At 44.7% G+C, this 26,153-nt stretch overlaps 1 protein-coding gene across 7 annotated transcripts in view; it reads right to left on the bottom strand.

Annotated features, from left to right (window-relative positions):
* MLIP (muscular LMNA interacting protein) overlaps positions 1-26,153 on the bottom strand; it is a 53,493-nt gene that overhangs the window by 21,230 nt on the left and 6,110 nt on the right. For 4 of the 7 annotated variants that reach the window (XM_081187065.1, XM_081187070.1, XM_081187066.1 and 1 more), the window contains exons 2-5: positions 16,897-16,977; positions 10,759-10,902; positions 8,542-8,892; positions 3,335-4,921 (exon numbers count right to left, since the gene is read on the bottom strand). In XM_081187065.1, the coding sequence (XP_081043191.1) occupies positions 3,335-4,921; positions 8,542-8,892; positions 10,759-10,902; positions 16,897-16,977 (2,163 nt within the window). The remainder of the gene's footprint in view (positions 1-3,334; positions 4,922-8,541; positions 8,893-10,758; positions 10,903-16,896; positions 16,978-26,153) is intronic. The other 3 variants (XM_081187067.1, XM_081187069.1, XM_081187071.1) reach the window with 2 other exon arrangements.

The raw sequence follows: 26,153 nt of genomic DNA, 5'->3' as shown, positions 1-26,153 counted from the left end.
ATTTCACTATTCATTGGCATGCATTCATTTGTCTATTAGGGTGCACACAATATTCATTTTATGCTTTGCTGCAAATACCTACAATCCATGCAGCCCACATGTGTGAAAGGACAGGGTCCCTGTCAGGGTTTGCTGACAGGGTCAGTGAAGACCGCTCCAGATAAAGACGGGTGATCACTTTCACAGAGCAATAGCGATAACTCTTTGCTTTGCAAAGAGAGCCAACACTGGTAGTTTGATAACAATACAAATATAATGGAGCTGAGACACAGACAACCACTGAAGTGGAGGTGGAGGGTGGAGAGGCCTATTTGGGACTTTCTCCATTCTGACTTGCAGTTGCCTTCCTTAGCTCTGTTTGCTAGACGATGGTGAAGTCCCTTGGACCAGATAGCAAGCACCTTTTCATCTAATCAATTTCACTCCCAAGGAAAAGGTAAACACACTAGGAACACTTTTCCAGACAACCTGTATATTGAGCACTCATCACAACTGATTTGCAGGGAGCTTAGATAACTATTTAATGAGCATCCATTCAGATTTGTTTGTGGGGAATCTATATGACTTTCACTTTCCAGTGCATCTCCCCATCATTTTCCTTAGTGCAAAAACTCTGATCTCTTAGGAAAGCAGGTTTGCTGTGTAAGGGGTCCAAATGAACATTATTTGGTCAACCTGAATTTGCCAGTATGTGACTGAATCCCACCCAAAAATAGCGACAGCAGGGCTTGCCGATCGGAAGGTTGGCGATTCGAATCCCTGCGACGGGGTGAGCTCCCATTGCTCAGTCCCAGCTCCTGCCCACCTAGCAGTTCAAAAGCACATCAAAGTGTAAGTAGATAAATAGGTACCACTCCGGTGGGAAGGTAAACGGTGTTTCCATGCACTGCTCTGGTTTCGCCAGAAGTGGCTTCGTCATGCTGGCCACATGACCCGGAAGCTGTACGCCAGCTCCCTCGGCCAATAAAGCAGGATGAGCATTGTGGAGATTTGAACCGCTGACCTTCTGATCGGCAAGCCCTAGGCTCCGTGGTTTAGACCACAGCGCCACCCGCGTCCCCTAAGTCCATGTGTTAAGACATGCTAATTTCTCACAAAAAATATGAATGATACCTGTCTGTTTTGCCTCATACAGTACATCAGGTTCTACAAATGTAGAAATTTACTTCCTATCTTAAAAAATAGAAAATCTGGGAATTATGGTTAAACCATGCATGGGGCAATTGCCCTCGCCTGCCCACTACCCCACTGTGGATGTCCATGCACTAAAGTGATTTCTGGAATGCACATAAGATGTGTGAGAGAATTGTGGGCTGCACATACAGCATATTTATTTTGCAGGTAGCCACATGTGTGTGTCTGTGTGTGCACACACATGAATGTGGCAGAAAGACTTCTGTCCTGTATGTCTGCAAAATCTATTCAAGCATTTTGTGCAAACTGCATAGAATCACATAAGACAATGCCCTACTTGCTTCAGAAAACAGGGTGCATCACACCAAAAAAATTCAATTTCAAAATTAATTAATCCAGAGCAGCTCATGGTTATTTCCACTTACTGATGAGCACAGATTAGAACTGTCATTCTATCATGAACAAAGCAGAAAGGGGGGAAAGTTCTCTTTTTAACAAGCTGGAATGTGTGCCAACAGTGCCAAAAGATTTTGTGTATGTAAATGGTCACTGGTTCAACTGAAGGGATTTTGAAACAAAGCCTTAAAAGTAGTTGCTGAGCAATCTGGTGCACACTGTTAATGACATGTGGTGACAAAACCACAAATATGATGCAGAAATTCATGGATAAAGGTAAAGGTAAAGGGACCCCTGACCATTAGGTCCAGTCGTGACCGACTCTGGGGTTGCAGCGCTCATCTTGCTTTATTGGCTGAGGGAGCCGGTGTACAGCTTCCGGGTCATGTGGCCAGCATGATTAAGCCGCTTCTGGCGAACCAGAGCAGCGCATGGAAACACCGTTTACCTTCCCGCTGGAGCAGTACCTATTTATCTACTTGCACTTTGACGTGCTTTCGAACTGCTAGGTTGGCAGGAGCTGAGACTGAACAACGGGAGCTCACCCCATCGCGGGGATTCAAACCGCCAACCTTCTGATCGGCAAGTTCTAGGCTCTGTGGTTTAACCCACAGTGCCATTTGCTTCCCTAATTCATGGGTACTCGGATGCATATACCATTCCTTCATCAGTGGTACAAGCCATGCATGCAAAATAATGAGGGCCTGCATTATTTTCATTTAGTCAAAGATATTGAGAAGAACCTAAGAAGACCCCTGTTGGATCAGGCCAGCAGCTCATCTGGTCTGCAACTGGTGCAACTGGTATTCAGAGGCATATGGTGGAGGGAGAAAGTCGCTATAAAGGTTTACTCTAGGGTAATAGATCATGGTGAAGGAAGAGAGACCTTAACCACAATCTGAGCTGAGCTAAACCTTGGCTTAGCTGCCACCCCACACCCAGGGAGGAACAAACAAGGTTCCACCCTGCATCTCTGGGAGATGGCATATTCACACAGTCATGGGAAGCCATACTGTGATGAGCAAACCAGGCCACCGAATTGCATTTGCCAGTTTCCTGCCCACCCACTCAGTTTCAAGAGAACCTTTAGGAGCTCCTCACAATATCTTTTTGTTTCAACCACCTTGAACAATTTGACACTAGCAGTTAGCTTGGCTCCCTCACTGCTCCTATGCAAAGTTTTTCTATACTTTGGCTCAAGGTGCTTGGAATACATTGCTGGATGAGGATTATCTCAATTATCAAAGATATAATCCATATCGCTCAGAACTTTGATTCTCTCTCTTTTTCATTCTTTGGGCACCATTTTCCTGCAGTGGAGAAGAAAGGGAAGACCAGCAGGGAAGCTAGTAGGAATGGAGGAGAAATTCGACTCAGTGCACATTTAAAGCCAAATCTATCACATTTCCATTTCTTCCAAGCCACATGCAAACCGAAACACAGCTGTGTCACACTTCTCCAAATTTTGCAGTGCTGTTCTCCAACCAGTGTTTACAAAAATGCGTCTATTAGTGGAAAGTAGGCATAAAACTGGACGTATTAGTAAAATAACATGCAAAGAAGCATTAGGATAAATTGCTTGCAAAAATGTGTCAAACTACATGTGATTATTAGAAGAAATTAGTGCAAAAATGCTGGTGATTTCCATGAGGATTTTAAATATATATATATAAAATGCTAATTGCTGCATAATGTGGATAACTTAATTTAAGTCCGGGAAAATGAGACACCGAAACAACCAAACTGGATGGACTCTCCCATCCCTGAAAGCAAGCAAGCAAGCAGGCAAGCAAATATTGAATACCTGGGGCTTCTTATTCTCAGAGGCAGAAGGCAGAGAGAAAGACAGTGGTGAAGTCACCTCCCTGGATCCTGACAACAATGAACAAGGTGAGTGCACCGTGGCAGGAGATCTGTGCTGTGGTACCGTTGGGGTCCTGGGTCTTGAAGATGGAGGGCAAGCTCGGAAGTTTGAATGAACAGAGGAGGACTCTCTGTGTGGAGAAGGGGCTTTAATACGATAGCCTGGAGGAGTGGGTGAAGTCGAATCTGTATGAGAAGCTTGCCAATGAGGTGAAAGACCTGGCGAATTGGTAGCTGGGTCCTTAACAATGGCTTGCGGTAAACATCCATTTGACCGGCAGCTAGAATGCATTACGGTTGGAGAGAGAGAGCCCTTGTCTGCAGTGGGGGAAACGGCGTCCCTTTGGCTAACACCGGGAGGAGACAGTGGATAGGACTTAGCGGTAAAAGTGGGGGAATAGGTATGCACCTTCTTAGACTTTTCAGGCCCTCGGGCTTTGTGGGCAGGAGAGTGGGCCCCTTTCCTAGGGGCGTGGGGAGGTAAGGAGAAAGTGGGAGATTTCGACTGTAACAGAGGAGACACAACTGTTTTTCTATAGGAAGAAATGGTGGGCGACAAAGGGCGCAATTTGTCAGGGGAAAGCGCCCTGGTGTCAAGGTGCTTTTTAGGAGACGGGGACCTGGTTCTAAGAGTAGGGCTGGATTTTGAAAATGAGGCCATGCGATTGGGCACGGTAGAAAACACCGAAAGACGAAATTCCTCTTGACTTGGAGAGGCGGACCTAATTGAATACTCTGAGGCAGCTTTCTTAGGGGTCGGAGGGGTCATTTTAAACTTTTGGTCTATTGCCAGCGTTGAAGAGCCCAGGGAATTGGGAGAAAACGTAGCAGGGCAAGATGCAGGAGAAAAGGGTCTTTTCGGAGTGGATCCTGACTTCAAAATAGCAGTCAGAAGAGAGAGTCTGGTTGGTAGTGGCGACTTAGTTCCGGATTTCAGAAGGTTCCAACTGGAAGACATTTGGCTGCCAGGGTTGTTGACACTATAGATGGTGGAGGCGGAACCATGAAGAGGAGAAGACAGAGGCTTTGGACTAGGGGATAATAAGTGTGTCGTGATATAGATGGGAACCACAGACAAGGGGGCAAACCTCTTGGGCGGGAGAGGAGAAGCGGCCTGAGGGGATGAGCTCTGAAGCGTGTCTGCTGAACTGTGAGCCTGTGGGGAAGAAGGGCACGAGTCTTTGCTTGATAGAGGGGATGAGGTGAGCTCATATTTCTGGGGAAGATTCCTAGCCTGGAGACCACTGGGCAACTGAGCCCCATCTGAAAGGCTGTGACTTGGGAAAGAAGGTCTTTGCAATATGGGAGAAGGGAGGCTGTAAGAAGCAGTAGACTGTAAATAGGTAGATGTCTGGCGTACAGAGGACCCATTTGCAGACTGCCATTGGCTGTGGGATTCTTGAAGAGAAGAGGCTTGGTGGACAGCGGAAGACGGGTCCTGTTCTACCGTCAGGTTAGTTGGAAAAAGCAAATGAGCAACAAGTGGCTTATAAGAAGGATGATCAGAGGTAGACAGAGGAGAAGTTAACTGGAGAGGGGAAAAGAAAAAGAAATGTTAATACAGAGCAGCAACCATGATGTTCTTCAAATTATGCATCCTATTTCCATTCACTACATCTGCCATGTGCTTTAACAGCGTAACACCTCCTTTAATTACCAGTGATTATTTTGTGTGCTGCATTGCTAAGTGATTGCTATTTAATATTAAATAATCCATGCACATAATTTGTTGGCACTTTGCTTTACATAAAAGAAAGATATCAGTGTTCTAGATTCAATACTAATTTGTTTCCCACAAATAATAATAATAATAATAAATGCCATTCACAACTGTAGGTTGTAAACAGAAGATGTAAAAAGCTTCAGGTTTTTAAAATGCAAACCCACGAAGGATTTTATTAGCAGACACCTTGGTGTTATGTGGAATTGCAAAGGGACCCAATGGCTGCAAATGGGCTCACAGTTATACATTCACATCTCCCCAAGAAGTTGATGTGAAGACATAAGCATTGCTGTGTCCTGACTTGAAGACACCAAGCACATTCCTTAGCACCATCTGGCTAAACACTTTACCCATGAAAACAATTGCTGCTTGAGGGATTCTCTAACAGCTTACAAATCTCACACACACACACACACACACACACACACACACACACACACACTCACACCAACATATACAGTATAACATGTTTTACTATGTTTTATATATGCTGTAAACCACCCAGAGTGGCTGGGGAAAGCACATGGGCAGGGTATAAATAAAATTATTATTATTATTATTATTATTATTATTATTATTATTATTATTAATCATGACTAACCCACTGGCATGGGATGCAAACTAGTACCTATTATATACATATGGAATTCCATATATACAGAGTTCTCTAAAAGAATAAGGTTCTTCTTGGTTGGCTGAGCACAATATAAGCAGCATTTTATACATTTAAGAATGACTCCAGGTAAAGTGCAGCTGAATAATCCACTAAAAGGAGTGGATGTGCAGCTTGTGGGTATGCCTGGGTCCATTTGTGTTGCTTGCGGCTCCGGTGGCCTCCGTGGTGCAGAGTGCCTTCCATCAGCTTTGGTTGGTGGCCCAGCTGCACCCCTGTCTGGACAGGGACAGCCTACCTATTGTCATCTATGCTCTACTATAGGCTAGATTACTGCGTTAAACGTGGGGTTGCATCTGAAGATAGTTTGGTGCAGAATTCAGTGGGCAGGTTGCTCACTGTTGAAAGACGGTATGAGCATATGACGCCTATACTGGCCCGATGGCACTGGCTGCTGTTATGTACTGAAGTTCTCACCCTGGGCCAGCAGGGGGATACTGTAGATAGTCTTCACTCAGGTCCACGTCAGTTATTTTAGGCGGGAAACCCTGGGTTGTTGTTGCTACAATGTTTACAGCCGGCTGCTTATAAAAGCAGGCCGGCTGAGCTGTTTGCTGTTCAGTTCTGTTCCAGCTTACAAAATAAAGAGCTGCTTTGGAGAAATCGCTGTGTCGTCTGCCATGTCTACCCACTATTCAACAGCTGCCAATTAATTTCTGGGCCCAATTCAAAGTGCTGTTTTTGACATAGAAAGTCTTAAACAGCTCAGAACCGTAACACCTTAAGGACCACCTCTTCCCATATGAACCAACCCTGGACCCAGTGATCATCACCGGAGGCCCTTCTTTGTGTGCCTCCTCCACAAGAGGCCTGTGGTGGTCCCCACTTGCGGAATGCTCTCCCCAGGGAGTCTCACCTGGTGCCTTCATTGCATATCTTTAGGCACCAGGCAAAAACATTTATCTTCTCCCAGGCCTTTAATTATTTAAACGACCTATGGCCTTTAACTGGGGTGGTGAGGGGTATTGATTTCCAGTAAATCAGCAAGAGTTTTTGACATTAGGAACAACCACAAAGCTGTTCTGCTCCTAAATTATGTTGTTGAAAAATGAATTTTAAAGGGGCAACCCGGAATGGTGTGTGTGTGTGTGTGTGTGTGTGTGTGTGTGTGAGAGAGAGAGAGAGAGAGAGAGAGAGAGAGAGAGAGAGAGAGAGAGAGAGATTGTACACTTGGTTCTGGTGCTGATCACAAATCTTGGCTTGGACATGTGTTCAGAAGCACCCTGTCCTTTAATTCTTACTGTATGTTTGCTCAGCTGAGCCCCAATTTTGCACCCAGCTCTCAATGATGAACCTCAGGTTTCCAAAAAACGAAAACAAAAAACAAAGTAGACACAAGATGCAAGAGTCCTGGTCTATAGGAAGCAATCCTTACACATATATCTCAAAGCAGATAAGGTACGAGTCGACTAACTACATTTGAAACATTCCCCACCCCCTCAAAATCTTTATTTTACAAGTTACAGTGCCACAAGTTAGGCAGCCCCCCCAAATGGATTTGAGACAGATCTGCAGCCAATCTCAGCTCTGAAACAAATGTGTATGGTTAATACAGTCCCCGTGTTTACCAACACATGCTTGCCACATTCATCGTTTACCATTTCATGTCTACAGTTAAAAATAAACGTAGGTGTACAGCAATCTAAAAAACATAACGTATGAAGAAGCCTGGAGATTTGGTACTGGATCCAGCTTCTTCCACTAGAGGAAGGGAACCGCTGGATCCAGCCCATGATTATCAGCAAAAGTTAGTTTTGCTGATGACATTCCCAGACTGCTTGGTCCAGTGAATAGTTCTGGCTGCTTCAGAGTAATACTGTGAGACTAAAAGCAGTCACAGTTGTTCATTGATCTGTAGGATGCTTCACACTTCACTCAATGCCTACACAGAATGCCAGCAAATCTCATATTCAAATAAGTCATGTGAATTTTTTGTTTGCACACACTAGGAAGCAATTTACACATGATGATCCGCATGCAAGAGAGTTGCAATTCCCTACGTCAAAATGAATTACGAAGCTACCTTATATTGGTCCATGAAGCACAGTCTGCACTGAGTGCCAGTGGCTCTAGAGTGTTTCAGATAGGAATCTTTACCAGAGTTTCCTAGAAATGGCAGAGATTGAGCCTGGGATCTTTGGGATATAAAGCCTGTGCTGTGCTACTGAGCAACAGCCCTTCCCTTCCTTTGTTTCCTTAATGGCCCCTACCCAAATATATATATATAGAGAGAGAGAGAGAGAGGATTTTTGTCATGTGTAAAATAGTCCTAAGTAGAATGTGTGCTCAGGTTAAGTGTTGTTTCAGCCATCATTAGGTGAAGTAGTATAGTAACAGTCTACACCAACCTTCTCCAAAGTGGTGATTTCCAGATATTATGGACTATAAATCCCACCATCCCTGGCCACTGGCCATGCTGGTAGGGGCTGATGGGTGTCCAAAACACCTGAAGGATACCAGCTTGGTGAAGGCTGGACTACTCCCATTTGCCATAACTGCAAAGTGTCATTGAAAGTACAAAAAATGTTGCAGTGCCATGTGCTTTTTCCACCACCACACCAATCTCCTCCACTAGACAAGCAACTTCTCTCAGCCATGGAAGGCAAGAAAATATGGAAGGGACTAATTCGTAACTGAGCAGGGTAACGAATAAACAGCAAGTCTAACCAAGAAGAGTACAAACAGACAGGTTTTCATAGAGATGGCAATATTATCTTTCCCATGCATGCTCACAATTAGGAAAACAAGATACCTGAGACTGTTTCTGTTGGCTGACAGAACTGTAAGAGATCTCAGTATGCAGTGGTAACTGTGGGGCTGTCGGATGTCCTCTGGATCCGTCCCTCGGAGACAAACAGGATGCATCCAGACCCTTAGATCTTCCATGTCCATATCCATTGCCTAGGGGAGTGTTTTTGTCCTCATCCGAGTCCGTAATGAAGACAAATTCAGCTTTGAAAAGGTCATCCCCTTCCATTTCCCCTCTGCTTGACTTGTGATCTTTGGCTTGGAAAAGTTTATGGCGACTGTTTGTGCAACTGGCAGAGCTGCCGTTTCCCTCGTTTCCACTTCCTACGGCCTGACCTCCAGGAACTGCTTCGGCCTATTGTAAAATAACAAAAACAAACCAGGCTTGGGTCAATTGTTTTACTTTCATAAGCTCGTTTTCTTTACCAGCCAAAGAATTAAGAATTTGTACTACAAGCTAATGTTACAGTGCATTGGAAAACATGTCCAACGTCTCAGGCACCAGAAAAGATGGGGAGGGTCACAGACAAAGAAAGTGGGGCTTGTATTGTTGACATAATGAGCTTTCCACTGTTGGCGACTTCCCTCTTCCCTCAATGCACTTTCCCATAAATATGGCCTGATACAAGGGAAGACACTTGTTGCTTTCAAGCAGCACCAAAACAGTGAGGGGGGTAGATTCCAGAAGAAATCATTCACATTTTATTAGGAGCAATAAAGGAACTGGGGTGGAGGCAGGTGCAGTCGAGCAGAATGGACTACGAGACCCCTTAAAAGCAGGCACGGTGGAGACTGGGTTCTGGCTGTGGGCTGCACGAAACCAAAAGACTGGCTCCCACGCTCCTCAGAGGGAAAAATCTGGGGCAAAGCCCCATATAGACATTGAAGCCACAAAAGGACTTCAAAACCAGGACACTCTCTGAGCAGACAACACAAAAGAATTTGCAGTCAGGGAGCTTGACTGTACTTGTTAAGGGTGGGCATTTTAGTACAAAGCATCATTGTTTTGTTACAGGGACCCATTCAGTGGTCCTGCAGATTTTGGCCATTAACCCCTCAAATGCCAGAAACAGCTTTGCTGTGGCTCCTGAATGAGAGACTGGAGGCTGTCCCCAACAAGGCACCATGTATTTTAAACAACAAATACAATGTCTTAGCTTGTTTCACAAGGTAGGACCCCACAAGGGAATAGCTCTTAAGGACTGTACACTTAACCCTAGTACACATTGTGCTCATTCAGGAATGCCTCCTGGGAACTTCTTGTGTAAACACATTGGCTTGGGGGAAACAGAGTTGGCACTCCTTAAGGTCACCTCCATTGGGGATTTAAAGGGCACAACTGAAGACATGATTGGAAAGACATTCTGCTTAATCCAGCAGAGCATACTTACAAAACATTGCTATAGGATTGAGATTAGTATGGATTAGCCTATGGCTTTATATCTGTAAAACAGGGTTCTGTAGAAAATGAGGATGCCCAAATGGTCAAACCTGTCTCTTTTAAATTAGTGGCTCTAGCCCAGTCTGTTAAGCGTCTCTTTGCAAGACTAAAGAGAGTACAGATGACTGGTTGCCAAAGAATTTACGAGCTGGATATGCTTCCCAAAGGTGGGCTGAAATGGGTAGGCCTTCCCTATCCCTCCTGGCTGGTTGTGATGTCATCAAGGTGTGATGAAGAACAAAGGACAGCTATAATGCTGCCAAAGCTAAAAACATTTTCCAAGAAGGTTCAAACATTAATGCAGTGCTGACATAAAGATCACTTCCAGGAAACCCATAAGTTGAGCATTTCGTCATAATTTGTTTGCACAAAGTTTGTGGGGAGGGTTAGATGACTTCCATGATTTATTGAGCATTCATCTGATTTGATTATGGAGATGTTTTTTGACATTAAATCAATCACAGTTATCCTACAATTTGCAGTACATTTCCCCACCTGTTTGCTTTTCACAAAATGTCCAGTTTTTTTGGGGGGGGGTGTCAGAAAATGGGTCTGTTGCACTACAGCACCAAATAAACTTTAATTACAAAACTAGGTTTGCTGGCATGTGAGTGAATCCAACCTGAAAATAGCAACAGTTGATATTGCTTGTAAACAGTAAAGATTACAAGCAAAGAGGACCTATGCAGATGGCAGCCAACCTATTTCAAGACAGTTTGAAAGACTGTCTCCGCACAAACATAAAGCAGTATGAAAATATAAAAAAGGAAAAAACCCTACCTTGTGCCCAGTAAATTCTCGAGAGTTTCTATCCACAAGTCCCTCTGCAAGAAATGTTGTGGCATCGGCGATGTAGAACTGAGTTGGAAGCCTTCCAAATGAAGGAACAAAAGTGAACCTCAGAAATTCAGATTCTGAAGGAACCTACAAAATATAGATATATATTTGCGTGTGAAGAGGATATTTAACAAAGAACATATAGTAATGATGCATTATCATGTCTGAACCACTTTGCAGTCATTTCACTGGACCTAACTTCAGGTCAATATTTTCTCTGACAAACTGGAGTGAGGATCATCTCTTCTGACTATTTTACTGTTCATATTTTCTCATCTATATAATAATAATAATAATAATAATAATAATAATAATAATAATAATAATAATAATAATAAATTTTATTTATATCCCGCCCTCCCCAGCCGAAGCCGGGCTCAGGGCGGCTAACAACAATAAAACAGTACAAAAGTACAACATAAACAACATTCTAAAATCATTCATTATAAAAATTAATTAATTCAAGCCACTGGCAACCATTGGGCCAGAGCTCTGCGAAGATTGCCGAGGGAGGGAGTCAGGCTGTGCCCTGGCCAAAGGCCTGGTGGAACAGCTCTGTCTTGCAGGCCCTGCGGAAAGATGTCAAGTCCCGCAAGGCCCTGGTCTCTTGTGACAGAGCGTTCCACCAGATCGGAGCCACAGCCGAAAAAGCCCTGGCTCTAGTTGAGGCCAGCCTAACCTCTCTGAGGCCTGGGACCTTCAAGATGTTTTTATTTGAAGACCGTAGGTTTCTCTGTGGGGCATACCAGGAGAGGCGGTCCCGTAGGTACGAGGGTCCTAGGCCATATAGGGCTTTAAAGGTTAAAACCAGCACCTTAAACCTGATCCTGTACTCCACCGGGAGCCAGTGCAGCTGGTATAGCACCGGGTGAATGTGATCTCGCAGCGAAGACCTCGTAAGGAGTCTCGCTGCAGCATTCTGCACCCGCTGGAGTTTCTGGGTCAGTCTCAAGGGCAGCCCCACGTAGAGCGAGTTACAATAATCCAGTCTGGAGGTGACCGTCGCGTGGATCACAGTGGCTAGGTCAGGGCGAGAGAGGTAAGGAGCCAACTGCTTAGCTTGGCGGAGATGGAAAAATGCCGCCTTTGTTATAGCTGCAATCTGCGCCTCCATGGAAAGGGAGGTGTCGAAGATTACACCCAAACTCTTAACGGACGGTGCTGGCACTAATTGTGCCCCTGCAAGAGATGGGAGTTGCCCCCCCCCCCAATCCCATATCGCCCCGTCCCAGCCACAGGACCTCTGTCTTCGAAGGATTTAGCTTCAACCGGCTCCCACGTAACCATCCAGCCACAGCTTCCAAACATCTGGTCAGTGTGTCTGGGGCCGAGTCAGGATGGCCATCCATCAACAGATAGAGTTGGGTGTCATCGGCATACTGATGACAACCCAGCCCAAAACTCCGAACAAGCTGGGCGAGGGGGCGCATAAAGATGTTGAAAAGCATTGGGGAGAGTATCGCACCCTGAGGTACTCCACACACCAAGGAGTGGCGCGATGACAATTCCCCCCCAAGCGCCACCCTCTGTCCCCGACCAGAGAGAAACGAGCGCAGCCATTGAAGGACTGTGCCCTGGATCCCCACGTCGGCAAGGCGGTGGTCCAGAAGTTCGTGATCGACCATGTCGAAAGCTGCTGATAGATCTAGAAGAATCAGCAGCCCCGACCCGCCTCGATCCAGCTGTCTACGAAGGTCATCTGTTAGGGCGACCAGAGCCGTCTCGGTCCCATGACCAGCGCGGAAGCCGGACTGGAATGGATCCAGAGCCGATGTTTCGTCCAGAAACCCACCAAGCTGTTCAGCAACCGCTCTCTCAATCACCTTACCCAGGAACGGAAGATTCGAAACCGGGCGGTAATTGGATAGATCTAAAGGATCTAATGATGTTTTCTTTAAGAGCGGGCGCACCACTGCCTCCTTCAGTTCCCCTGGGAATGTCCCCGTGCCAAGGGACAAATTGATGATATCCCCCAGGAGGGCCCGCACCTCGTCTGGACACGCTCTAATCAGCCAAGACGGGCACGGGTCGAGAGGACAGGTGGTGGGCTTTCCAGCTCGGAGGAGTCTGTCCACATCGGCTGGGGATATCTGGTCGAAGTGGTCCAATACTGGACCCGAGGACAGTCGAGGGGCCTCCAGTTCCTTTATTGTATCCAAATTGGCAGGGAGGTCATGGCGGAGCGACAAGACCTTCTCCGCAAAAAAGCTCGCAAATGCCTCACAGCCGTGTGTCAATTTGTTATTTAAATTTGGCTGTCCCTCAGCTTTTCCTAGTCAACCCAGGCTGAATTTGCCCTTGCTGACTCAGGCCTTATCCACACTTTTCCTCCGTTCTTTCCAGGCATGGTCCACAATTTAGAAGTCCATGTTCAAGCCCTCCCCTTTTGAAACCTGCTCTTTAAAGCTCAATTGGAGCAAATGGCAACTCTTGGAAAACCTGATTTGATGTTTGTTCCAATTCATCTTAAAAGAGTGGGGGGTTTTTCAGGGAAAGCTCATGGCAAAAGCAAAACATACAGAACAAATGCTTGGACATGGAGCATCAGTGCAGACCTCTGCCTGGAAAGAGTGGGGGAAAGGTAACCGTGGATAAGCCCTCAGTGTTTTAAAAAGTTAGATTCAGGGTTTCAAAGAATCAACCTGGAAAACAAGCCCACAAAAATCATGAGGGAGTCCATTCCACTGTCAAACAGCTCTTCCCGTCAGAATGTTTTTCCTGATGTTTAGTTGGAATCTCCTTTCTTGTAACTTGAATCCATAGATTCAAGTCCTACTCTCTGGAGCAGGAGAAAACAAGTTTGTTCCATATGACAGCCCTTGAGATACTTGAAGATAGGTGTCATCACTGGCAGAGGAATGGGAGTGCGGAGGGAGCGGACCACCCCCGGCACCACTATTCCAGTAGGGTGCCATCGTGTAGCCCCCCGACATGCACCGTGCACCCCTGCACGCACCGGGTGCCACACCCCCACAGACGATGCATCATGCCCCCAGAATGTGCACCACGCCCCTGCGGGCAGCACGCCACGCCCTCACAGGTGGTGTACCACACCCCTGGGATGTGCGCCATGCCCCTGTGGGCATTGTGTCACACCCCCGGGGCGCATGTCATGCCCCCCAGAGGGCACCAGCCACACCCCCGCCTGCTCTCCGCCCCCAGTAGTGGAGCATGCAGCTTCGCCACTGGGAGTCATATCTCCTCCCAGCCTCCTCTTTCCCAAGTTAAACATACCCAGCTCCCTCAACCATTCTTCATACGGCTTGGTTTCCATGCCCTTGATCATCTTGGTTGCCCTCCTTTGTGCATGTTCTAGCTTGTCAATATCCTTCTTATACTCTTGTAATAGGAACACCTTGCCTGGGAAACTATGCTTTCCCTAAGCTTCTGCCATGTTACTGTGAGCTGGTAAAGTAATTGCTTGTTTTTGTTGCTGTTTGTCTGTCTTTTAGAAGCATAGGTAGAAAAGCAAGTAAATGGAGCTGGAACAGTTCAAGCAGTCCACAATACTTTCTTTTTTTCCTCTCTCTCTCCCCCCCCCCCCGCCCACTTTTCCTGTGGCACACACCACAGGATTTTACTAGTCAATCTAAAGTTTCAAATGTGGGGGTGGTGCCATAATCAGATCAGCATTTATGCTTCCAGTGGGAATACTCCGTTTTATAAGCACACTAAACAGATAGAAAGGATTCACTCCATGCTTTTGCAATTAGCAGCACCATTTTACAAGAGAGACATATGACTCATTTTAAAGTATCTCATCAGTTTAACCACTGGCATATTGGAAAATGTTAAGCCAAGCTCTCCCTCAGCAAATAAAGCCTTCAGTTAGATGCTTTCATTACCTTGTAAAAAGAATGCAGTTTTACAGTTGAGGCTACATAGCCAGAGCCAAGTCAACATTCCTATGCAGTTTAGCAGAAGAATACTCTATGGCCCAAAGCTGATTTTTTTATTTTTTAAATACTCAACGTGATCGAGAAACTTTTCATGAAAAGAACTGCTGATTATAGAACACCCACAGACTTTCAAGATGTGTTATACTAAAACTGAGTCCTTCTAACCACTAATTATGTGGAGAGAGTTGTCCCACAGATATTATATAATTCTTGTGTTTGCTTGTATGTGTACAGAAAGCAATAAAAATGCGTGGCCTCCATAGCAGCTGGTAAAAAAAAATATGGGGCAGGATATGTGTGGCAGCAGTCTATCACAAATTTGTAAACACAGGGGAACTCAATAGCAGTCTTGTGGTAAATTAGAGAACACCACATTTCTTGAGATATAGGCCGTGCACATTCTGCCACCCAGAGTGGTCGGGGCAACCTAGTCACATGGGCTGTGAATAAATAAATAAAAAATTATTATTACTGATCTGAATTGAGAAAAGGAACCACCTAGCTGTGTTTTAAGCTGGTAGTGTGTACACAGACATAAACCCACATCACCCATCAGCGTGAGATGTTAATCTCAAAGTGTCAGGGATACAGGCAGAAAAGGCGGGAGAGTGAGTTCGGTACTGCTTAGTACTGCAAGATGTTGATTTGACACACTCCTCTGGGAAAGTACCAATGGCTGACAGCTGTCAGTCACTTGGAGGGCACCAAGCTAAGGATTTCACAGAACTATCAGGCCCACATGCTACAATTTTACATTTTTACGGGTCCATTCAGATCACTCTCATTTGGGGTTATCCGGAGCATGAAAAAGTTTTTCCAAAGCCTCACCATCTGGAACTGCAGGGTGTTGTAGCCAGCAACACGTGGCACAGATATAGGGAATCAGTTTAAGTTTTGCAGTCCGCATATTTGGCCCCACGTAGTCACCACAGAGGCTTCCCTCCCTCTTTCAGATGCTCACTGGGTGTGCGCTTCCATGCTAGATGAGGAGCAAAAGGAGTCGCTTTGCAGGACCAGGAATCAGGTTCCCCTACCCCAACCCATGCAAATAAGAGACGAATGAGGCTGGGTTTGGGGTCAAAACAGGCCACAACTTTATTGAATACAGATGAAAGAGGCTTGGCTTGGGCATGGGGCAATCAAAATACTTCCAGCCCACCCGCCGGAAGTGAGATGTGGTCAATCCAGATGGGGGTTCCTAAGACTTACATCAAATAGGGTGACCCCCCTCAGGGACCACCGTCTGAGGGAGGGCCTTCGGCCCTGCCCTCTCCCCCGGGGCTCACAGACATGGCCACTCCCCCCAGATCCCTTTAACGGTATACCCCAGCATTTGGATGGAGGGGCAGGCGGAAACTACAACCTCCCCTGCATCCAAAACAAAGGATTGCCCCAATGCTCAACCAGTTGTGGCGATTGCTATGAGGTAGGCAAAACCACCGGGTCAGTGGCAATTAGCCCAGTGGGGAAATTCCTACCTGGCCCCCTTAAAGAACGGCGACCACCGTAGCCACAGCAAAGTCATTGACTATAAGCTTAAACTGAGGGTGGGTGGGCAGGGGAAAAATTCGGCGAAGGAACAAACAGGTAGTGCCCCAGGTGTGGACTGCAAGGGGCAGATCCGAAGGAAGCCTACCTGCTCCGTCAGCTCTGCCCCCTGGCACAGCCCAAGTCCCCAGCCTGCATCCCCATTAGCCAAAGCTGGGTGCAGGCCAGGATCCAGTTCCTGATAAGCCCCCACCGCTTATCAGGAAGGGCACCACTGTTCCAGTTCCCCCCTCAGGGCTCTAGTAAAGCCTTTGCAGTCCTGCAATGCTGCTGCACCAAAAGGGGTGAACGGACTTATCTGCATCTGCAGATGGGTAGCATGTGAACAGGCATCCAAAATAACAATCTGTATTCAGAACCCACTGCATAAAACCAGCACAACATTTAAAGCCTCATCTTAAGCCTATCTACCTGGAAGCAAGCCACTGTGAGTTCAAAAGGGGCTTGCTTCCTCTAGCTATGCTATGGGGATTTCCATCTTAAACATGAAACATTTATACCAGGAGTACCAATACAATGATTTAAAAATTTAACATCCTAGAAGAACAGCATTATACCTACAGCAGTGTTCAAGTCCTAGAATTTTTTTTAAAAAAATATACAATAGGCCATTACATTCAAAAAGACTTCATACCTGTTCTCTGTAAAGGAAATTAAAGGAGGAACTGTCTCTCACATTTCTTGCCTCAGTCTGTTCTCCATGTTGTATGGGTTGCTATTTACAAGAGGGAGGGGGGAAACCAAATAAAATAATGCTGTAGATTTATGCCTGTGTCTTAGGGAATTAATATATTTCTAGCTAGAGATTCCATTAATGGGATATTCTAGGAGTAGGCAGTTTGTGTGGGCATAGGAAGAATTTGGGACACAAAGGCTCAGCTTGTTCAGCTACATTCAGTTGCTAAAATGTGACATTGTTAAAGGCAAAATGGCTGCTTCCTAAAGTCATGGGCCAGAGGTGTCAGCAAAAGATTTTCACTGGGCAAGATATTTATATGAAACTGTTAAGATAATTAAAACCTTTATTTTCCCAATATTAAATATGCTGGATCCATTATATAGAATACAATGAATCCACTTATTCCTGGAGGTTTGATGTGGCTTTGGTTATGGTGTCCCTCCTGTTGTTGTTGAACTCCCAGTGTGGTATAGTGGTTAAGAGCAGTGGACTCGTAATCTGGGGAACCGGGTTCGCGTCTCCGCTCCTCCACATGCAGCTGCTGGGTGACCTTGGGCTAGTCACACTTCTCTGAAGTCTCTCAGCCTCATTCACCTCATAGAGTGTTTGTTGTGGGGGAGGAAGGGAAAGGAGATTGTTAGTCGCTTTAAGACTCCTTATGGTAGTGATAAAAGGGATATCAAATTCAAACTCTTCTTCTTCTTCCCATCATCACAGACCACAGGCCATGATAGCAGGGGGTTACTGGAATTGGAGGCAACAATATCTAGAGAGCCACAGTAGTAAGTTTTGGAGTCAAATGAAAGTTGTGGCCTGTTTTAATCCCAGTATTTTGTAGTCCTCTCTTTTAACATTTGCAATAAGGCGCTTATGATTATATTTGCAAGATAGTGCAAAAATGCTTTTCTTTTTAAGTATCACCTCTTAAATTGTATCCCATTGGATGATGCTAACCTATCTTTCTTGGTTTAAATATTATGCAATTGACATATTTCAGTCCATAGAATGCTTAAGGGCTTTCACAGAGTTATCCATAAAAAAATTCTGGTGAACAAATAAATTGAATGAAACATACTTAGACAGCACTTGAATGTTCTGTATTGTGAAAGTTTTAAAATCTATCCTTTTATTTCCTTTCAATTTTTTGAAATATTAAAGTTCTACCAGCCCACTGCTTGCACGTAGCAGCTCTGCAATGAGACAGAATATTGTGTTACCTAAAAAAGCTAGGCACTTTGCCTAAGTGACTATTTGAAACATCAAAAAGTCATTTATCATACTGAACTACTAAGAATGCATTTTACCTATAATGGAAAATACTTCAGAATAGCAAAATGAGAGAAGAGAATAGATGTTAGAACTTTTACAATGCAGAAGTTCAACAGAAATTCATTTATTTGTTTGTTCAACCAGAAGGTTTTATGGATGATTTTGTAAAAGCACTTAAGCATCCTATGAGATGAGGTAGATAGATTTCTGAACATTTCACTGGGGAAAACATGTTATCGTCATTCAATGGGATATAATTTAAGAGGTGACAGTTTAAAAGAAAATGATGGATGCATTGATTTTCAAAGAAGATCAGGAGCACTTTATTGCAAATGGTAAAATCCTATGCTGGGGTTCCAAACAGTAGGGTTGCCATATCTTGAAGAGCAAAAAAGATGACAGCCCGAGGCGCTGCCGGCCCAAGCCAGGGGAAAAGGCACACCGGGCCACTGAACTAAATAAATGAATAAAAAACCCCCAAACCATGGCATTTCCTTTAAAATTTAAAAATCCCCCCATGGGCATGTTACCCCCCCCCAAAGGACATGTCTGGGATTTCCCAGACATATGGCAATCCTATAAAACAGGCCACAAGGTTTAACTCTTAAACTTACTCCTAAGACAGAGATGGTGGCCCGGTGGCCTTTCCTATGTGTTGGGACTCCAGCATCCATCGATCCCAGCCATTGTGGCCTGTAGTCTGGGCTGATGGGAATTGTAGTTCAGCAACATCAGGAGGCAACATCATTACCAAAGCCACATTAGACCTCTAGGACTAAGTGGATTCATTGTCTTGAAACCTATTCTATTATATTTTTTTATTCCGCTGAAGGATTCAAGTGCCACCTGCTTGTTGCTCGCACATGATGACAGCTCTGCAGATAATGACACAGATTATCGTGTTACCTAGAAAAGGCACACAGCTTTGCCTAAGTGAATACTTGGAACATCAGCAGTCTGTAGCACTGACCATATGAAATTACAAAGGAAGCATTTTATTTTACCTACAATGGGAAAAGGGAGGGAGACAACGCAAGTGAATGTTGCTTCTTTTAAGACACAGAATTCTTGCTTTGCTGGTGTGGACCTATAAAAATTTGTGTGTATAGCATGAATAACAACGGTTTAAAATATTCGTGTGTAGGCGCATGGTGCTGGCACCAACTGCTTGAGAATGCCCTTCAGAATGGAAGTCAGCCACAAAAGCTGCTTTACTGTAACAAAACTCAAGTGATTGTAAAGTAAAAAAAAGTGCCTAGCAAAGTCATCTTGGTGTTTTTAAAGAAAATCGCTCCAAATCGAAACACTTCTACAAAGATTATGCTACAGTGTATCAGACCCCTAATAAACTGATGGTTAAAATTATGGCCCTAAAGTGTCTTGCCTAGCTGGCTTCAAGGAATCTGCACAAGAGAAAAATGCAGTTTTGAAAGTAATGTAAGACACTATAATAAAATATCTTATTCTTCATGATATATTTATAAATTTATAAAACTGCCATTATGATAACATAATTGCTAAGACAATTTAAAATGCTTTATAACAAGATCTCTGATTCAAATACACTGAGACAGTTCTCACTCAGGTCTCTACTTAAGAAAACAGGAAAATGCCTTCTACTGATTCGGACTGTTGGTCTACCTAGCTCAATATTGACTACAGTACACTTATGGAAGCAGGTCTTCTGTTTTTTAGGCCGAAATTGTTTCCCAACCCTACCTAGTGATGCTGCCAGGGACTGGACCAGGGACCAATGCTCTATCACTTATTAGAAATCCATGTTTTACCTGCTTTTCAAAAACATCATAAATAATAGCTGTGTCCCAGAGCCAATTGGTCAAATGTTACTGGTTCCATTCAGACAAGCAACTGGTTTGGGGGATGAGGAGCTGATTACAGGATGCTAATGCTTCCTTTAGGACTTGGATAAGAAACATCTGGTTGCCCAGATGTTGTTGGACTCTAACTTCCACCAGCCCCAACCAGTATGGTGAATGGTCTGATGCTTATTTTACTTAAAAGCATTGATAAACCCCTTCATGTTTTACAAATCTCTAAGCATTGTGCCATGTAAAAACCACTGGCGTCATTAGAACAAAAATACAACCCAAAACCAATAAAACAGCAGCATATCAGCATATAAAAACAAATTAGGAATTCAAGGGATTCAAACATGGTTCAATCTTCTAGGTCAAGGAAAGCCTGAGCAAACAGATATATCTCTACAAGATGTCTGAAGCAACTGGTGGTTGCCATTTTATACATGGCTGAGGGAAGAGTATGCCATAGTACAGGAACAAAAGCAGGAAAAAAAAACTATTTTCATATCACCACCCTATGATATTCTGTAGGGTCTGGTGCCATGAGTAGAATGCCCTCAGATAATCTAAATGAGTTTACTGCCCAACAACATCTGGAGGGCCATAGAGTCTCTATTCCTGTTTTAAGGAAGCTGAGAACCCAAGGTTTTGAGAGCTTATTGTTCAGCTTCACACATTCACCCAGCCTTGAGGGAGCTTATTTCCACCAGTGCTATCACAGTATTGCTCCTGTGTGTCTCTGTGTGTAAAGCATCCATGTGGGAAGAGCAGCTCACATATGGTTTTCCTAGCCAGTCAGCAACTTCCCTTCTGGAGGGCTGCCAATCAGGTGGAAGATAGTTATGTGGTTGGTTGTACACAGCACCAGCGGCAAGCATTTCCCACACAGCTGGTTGAACATGTGAAGAGGACCTTTATCTTAATGACCTCTGTTAACAGCACAGTACCTACATCAAATCAGAAGGAGCTTTTAGAAACAAGAGAAAGATCAACGGGAGAGCTATCACTTAACTCTCCAAGGCTTGTTTTCTATTTCCCGAAGTTTTTTTGGAACATCTCCCCCCCTTTTTTTTTACACATCTAACAAGGGAATACCATGAACCTGCATTTACCAGTTATGTCTGAGAAAAGAGCAGCGTAATTAGTCCCTCTGGGATAGATCTACTTAGCACAAATAATTGACAGCTGCCTCAGTGGGAAACCAAAAACATTTTCGGCTAAAAATGTCACACAGCTTTAGCTCAGTGTTTATCCTGGGTGCTAGAAAGAGCCATCACCTTTAACAACCACAGCAGTAACACTGCCACTGGCCCTCTTCTCTGGGCTCACCCATTTGGCATTCTCCCCAGTGAAGAGGGCAGGACTCCTCCATCTTTGTAGTGCAATTCCAGCAGCTTATCATGTAAGCTGCTCCAGCTGAAATTCCCTTTTTTTAATACAAGCATTAAAAGGGTGGGAACTCTGTCCTCCTTTTCACCCTATCAGAAGTATCATTTCCTCCACTCCTCAGTTTTCCGCTTCCCCCCTCTGAACAACCATTCAGCGTTCTGTTGTCCTTACTGGGACTCCAGGTTTCTCACAACACTGCTGGACGCATTGCTTAGCGTTGTTCACATCACTTTGCAAGTAGCTCACAGCGGTTTTCTCCGCTCCCTCCCTCAATTAGCATTTCCATGCCCCATTGTGGTCCCGTTCGCAGTGACCCCTCCCCTGGCAGCAAGGCCTGGTCTAAGGTGAGCAAACTGGACAAGGACAACGTTCTCGGATTTGAAATTGGCCACAACTTTATTGATTCCAGAAGTAGATAGGATTTGGCTTAAGCATTGGGTTTGTATCCCTCCTTAGTCTCCTAGTGGAGGCAGGCATGACAGGGTCGATCATGGGACCAAGGCCTGCCCCCAAGACCCAGGATTTAAAATTGGGACTGGCAAGAACTATCGTCCTACTCTGCGTCCAGAATGAGGATTTCCAAACTGTTGGTCACCCATCCCACCGTTGCTCCTGGAGGTCATGACCCGTTGTGACAGGCCGCAACTGCCACCCACCCCAGGACTGGGTAAGTAGTCATTGTGTACATGCATGCAGGTATTTCTCTGCACAGCCATTTAAAAAAAATATATAACTTGAGGTAGAAATTTTCCAATATACTAGACTTTCAGAAAACAATGTTATTCTCCTCCCTTTTAATTGTTTAAATGTAAATCTCTGCCAGCACCCCACTGGTAAAGTAGAAACTAAGTTGACACAGAAAGGAAGTGGAATGCTCCACTGTGGTGTACACTCACTGCAATGTCACCACAGTAGGGGACAACCACTGGAAAAACGTACTGTTCACATGCACATCACACATATGTGGGTTGAAGTGTAAATTCATTCCGTTTTAAAATCTCTCTTTGCATCAACCCTGGCTTGTGAAAAAACAAAACTCAGCAACTCATAGAATCAAACAGGATATATTTGGATTGAGTTTGACATCATGTGTACAAAACTGACAAGGAACAAACCAACATGCAGAGTGCACTGAATACAGACTAAACTCTGGTGTGTGTACACAGCTTTAGTCCTTATTGGGCCACTTCTGCTGTTTTGACTCCATTAGGGTTTCTTCCCCCATTGAATATTTTATACGTCTGCACAATTTGTGAATCCCCCAAACCTTCTGACGCCTCCCTTATGTGCATTGTCATAAAGGGTGCTGTTTTGCTACAAACTCTGTGTGCAAGTTCAATAATACAAAGATGCATAGAGGAGACTTTTGCACCCAAATGATAGGCTCACAGAGGTTTCCCATCAACTAAAATGAATGAGAATACAGTAGTATCTAGGAAGTCGAATGGAATCTGCTCCAGAAGTCCGTTCAACTTCCCAAACATTTGGAAACCAAGGCACAGCTTCTGTTGGCTGCAGGAAGCTCCTGCAGCCAATCAGAAGCTGCGGAACCCACGTTGGACGTTCGGGTTCCAAAGAATGTTCACACTCATTTCCAGGCTTGCAGCATTTGGGAGCCAAAATGTTTGACTTGAAGGCGTTTGACTTCCGAGGTACGACTGGAGTCTTGTAAGTAAGGGACACTGTATGTACATCAGAGACTTCATCTGTAAAGCATCTCTGGACCGAGACATTGTTAAATTTTCCTCTGCTTTCTGTAGCTCTTTTATTTCATTTACAAGAGGCAAGAGGGTAACAACACATTTGGAAAGTTTTAAAACATTAATATGAACTGATGTAACAGGAAAGCATATGCCCATTCAATTCCTCAGTTTAAAGTAGCCAACTGATTCTAATTTAAAATCTTATTATTATTCTACAGCTGAGTTGCTGGAGATTGTTTACTCTTTTCTACGCCAGTCTGGCCATTTTCTAAAATCATGTGAGCTGTGTCAGTGATGTTAAATAGGCCACTATAAAATCTGTAATTCAATGAGGAGGAATTTGGAATCCAGCAGTAAAAGTTATTAAAATGGAAGGGAGTAACTTTAGATTAACATCTGAAAATGGAGGCAAGGCTGGGGGCTTTGTAATTGTCTCACATGCAGGCTTAGAGTCAACCCAGCTGTACTCCAGGGATAATCAATATACAAGGAAACATTATTTTCACAGGAAGCCATGGCCAATTTCTGAATACATTTCATATGCTAATTCTAACAGTCTGTCTGCTTTCCCAAAGCTCAGAAGAAGGAAAATTGTGATCTACTGGTAGATCTTGGAGGTGATTTGTAGTAGATCAGCAAGAGGTGGATTTTTAGTTTTACTCATATCCATTTAACAACATCAAAAGCCTCTGGGGGGGGATTGCCAAAAAGTAAGACAACTGAGAGGGAAACCAAGCATGGAGTGAGATGAATTTTGATCCTGAAAACAAATTCTAGAGCTGAGCACATGCTTGGAAGCAACCTAGGTCTAACTGAAGGTGTATAAAAGTAAGCATCTCCAAGATATTTTGCTGGTAATGGATAATATGATGCTCCACTCCATGTATAAAAGGCAACTAAACTCAGGGCCACCCCATCTATGAAGCAAGGTGAGGTAACAGCCTCAGGCAGCAAGATATATAGAGACAGTTGTTCCCAGTGTAGATCTTTAATCCGTGCTTGTTTCTTATGTGTTGTTGTTGTTGTTGTTGGTTTCTCTTCCACCCTTCATCCAAGGATCACAGAGTCATTTACAATATAAGAACACATAAATGCATATCATAGTAACAAACAAAAATAATACCCCTCACAAACTCAGTTTTAAAGGCCATAGGTTGTTTAATTAGCCAAAGGATGAGAAGAGGAATGTTTTTGCCTGGCACCTAAAGATATGTAATGAAGGCGCCAGGCAAGCCTCCTGAGGGGGAGGTGTTCCACAAGTGGGGAACCACCTCAGAAAAGTCTCTCATGTTTCCACCCTCCAGACTTCTCTCAGAGGAGGAAAACAAAGAAGGTCCTCAGGTGATGATCACAGGGTCTGGGGTGGAATGGAGTATCCTGCAGAGTAGCAAGTCACACTCCAAAAGTTTGTTGCAGTTCCCCACCACTCTGTCCTCAGTTTCTCCCCACCCACTTAAAATCCCTGCTTCATATCCAAATTTCTCTCTTTAGTGAAAGAAGCATTCTCAGGGTCATGGCAAGCCAATTTACCAGGGGCAGCAGGGGCACCTGCTACCCAGTGGCGTAGCGTGGGGGGTGCCAGGGGTGCCGGCCGCACCGGGCGCAACATTTTGGGGGGCGCGTTTGGCCGGCCCTCCTCGAGGAAGCAGGAACCCCACTGTCCTCGGACCTCCTCCGAAGGCTGGCGGTGGGGCGGAGAGACCTTCTCCCCGCGCCAGCCTTCGGATGGCTGTTCTGAAGACTTGTGGTGGGAGCAGTGGCGTAGGGTGGGGGTGCAGGGGGGCCTGCTGCACCTGGCGCAACATCTGGGGAGCGGCGGAAGAGACTTGAGTGCTAAAATCCACGGGTTAGGGGGTGCAAATTACTTGCCTTGCCCCGGGTGCTGAGAACCCACGCTACGCCACTGCTGCTACCACCCTCCCCCAGGACTGCCAGCAGTCTGTCCTTACTTGCTGGCACCACAGAGAAGCACACTCAAGTCCTGGGAGATTTTACTGAGCCTGTAGCAATGTCTCGTGATCCAGTAACAGAGGTTCAGCTTCAGACGGTGGGTGGCTAAAACCAGGCCTGGCACTCTAGCCAGCTGCTAGCCTAGCCAGATCCCAGTGGTGATGGGTTGCCTGGCCAGACAGCAGCCTCTGACTGCTTGCTTTCTCTTCTGGCATCTTTCACTTCAACTAGGGTTGCCCTATGTCCGGAATTTCCCAGATATAGCCAGAATACTGTAGCCGGAAGCAGTGTCTGGGCGGAAATCACTGAAATGTCCAGGAAAATCCGGACGTATGGCAACTAGATTTTGGCAAATCTCCTTAAAAATAGGTAAAACTTTTTTTAAAAGGCTCAATAACTTGCCCCCCCAAGAGCTAATCAACTTTCACTTTTTTTACAGAATGCTAAGGATGTCAAGAATTTTGTTAGAGATTCCTTGCCCTCTGTGCAGAACTATAATTCCCAAGGTCCTGTGGATGATGCCATAGAGTTAACATTATAATGTTCTCCACTGAGGACAGGAAGAGCTCTGTTTTGTATTTCCTTTTTGTCCCCCCCCCACACACACTATTGATATGCAAGTCTTTTCTTCTTCTTTCTCTCCTCATTGCTGCCACTGTGACAGTTCAGTCAACTAGAGAGAGTCATGTAATAGCTGTTGTTGCTGGAGTCAAGTTCTGTCACTATTCTTAGAGTACCACACCCTACGGTGGAGGGTTAACATGCTATCCTGTTGATGAGTCATAAAGATGACATCAAGGCAGGGCTAGGCTCTACCTTACTAATTTTAACCAATAAACCAATTTCATTGCTGGAAGGGAAAGGGAAAACAGACAGAATATCTGTGTGATGCATGTGTGTTTCTGTCCCCTTTAACTACTAATTATGATTTAAACTAGTAAGATAATCAACAGGATGAAATTTACTAAATTCCACTAGTTCCGTGTCTTTGTTACCTTGTTTTAGACAACTGGAGAAAACCTTTCTAGTTCAGCAACCTTACTCAAACATAGCATAGCTACCTACATTTGTTTTAAAAGTT

This window comes from Podarcis bocagei, assembly GCF_964188305.1.
Source record: "Podarcis bocagei genome assembly, chromosome: 3".
NCBI lineage: Eukaryota > Metazoa > Chordata > Lepidosauria > Squamata > Lacertidae > Podarcis > Podarcis bocagei.
The sequence above is the reverse complement of the archived record's forward strand: the minus strand, read 5'-3'. Positions and strand labels throughout refer to the sequence as shown.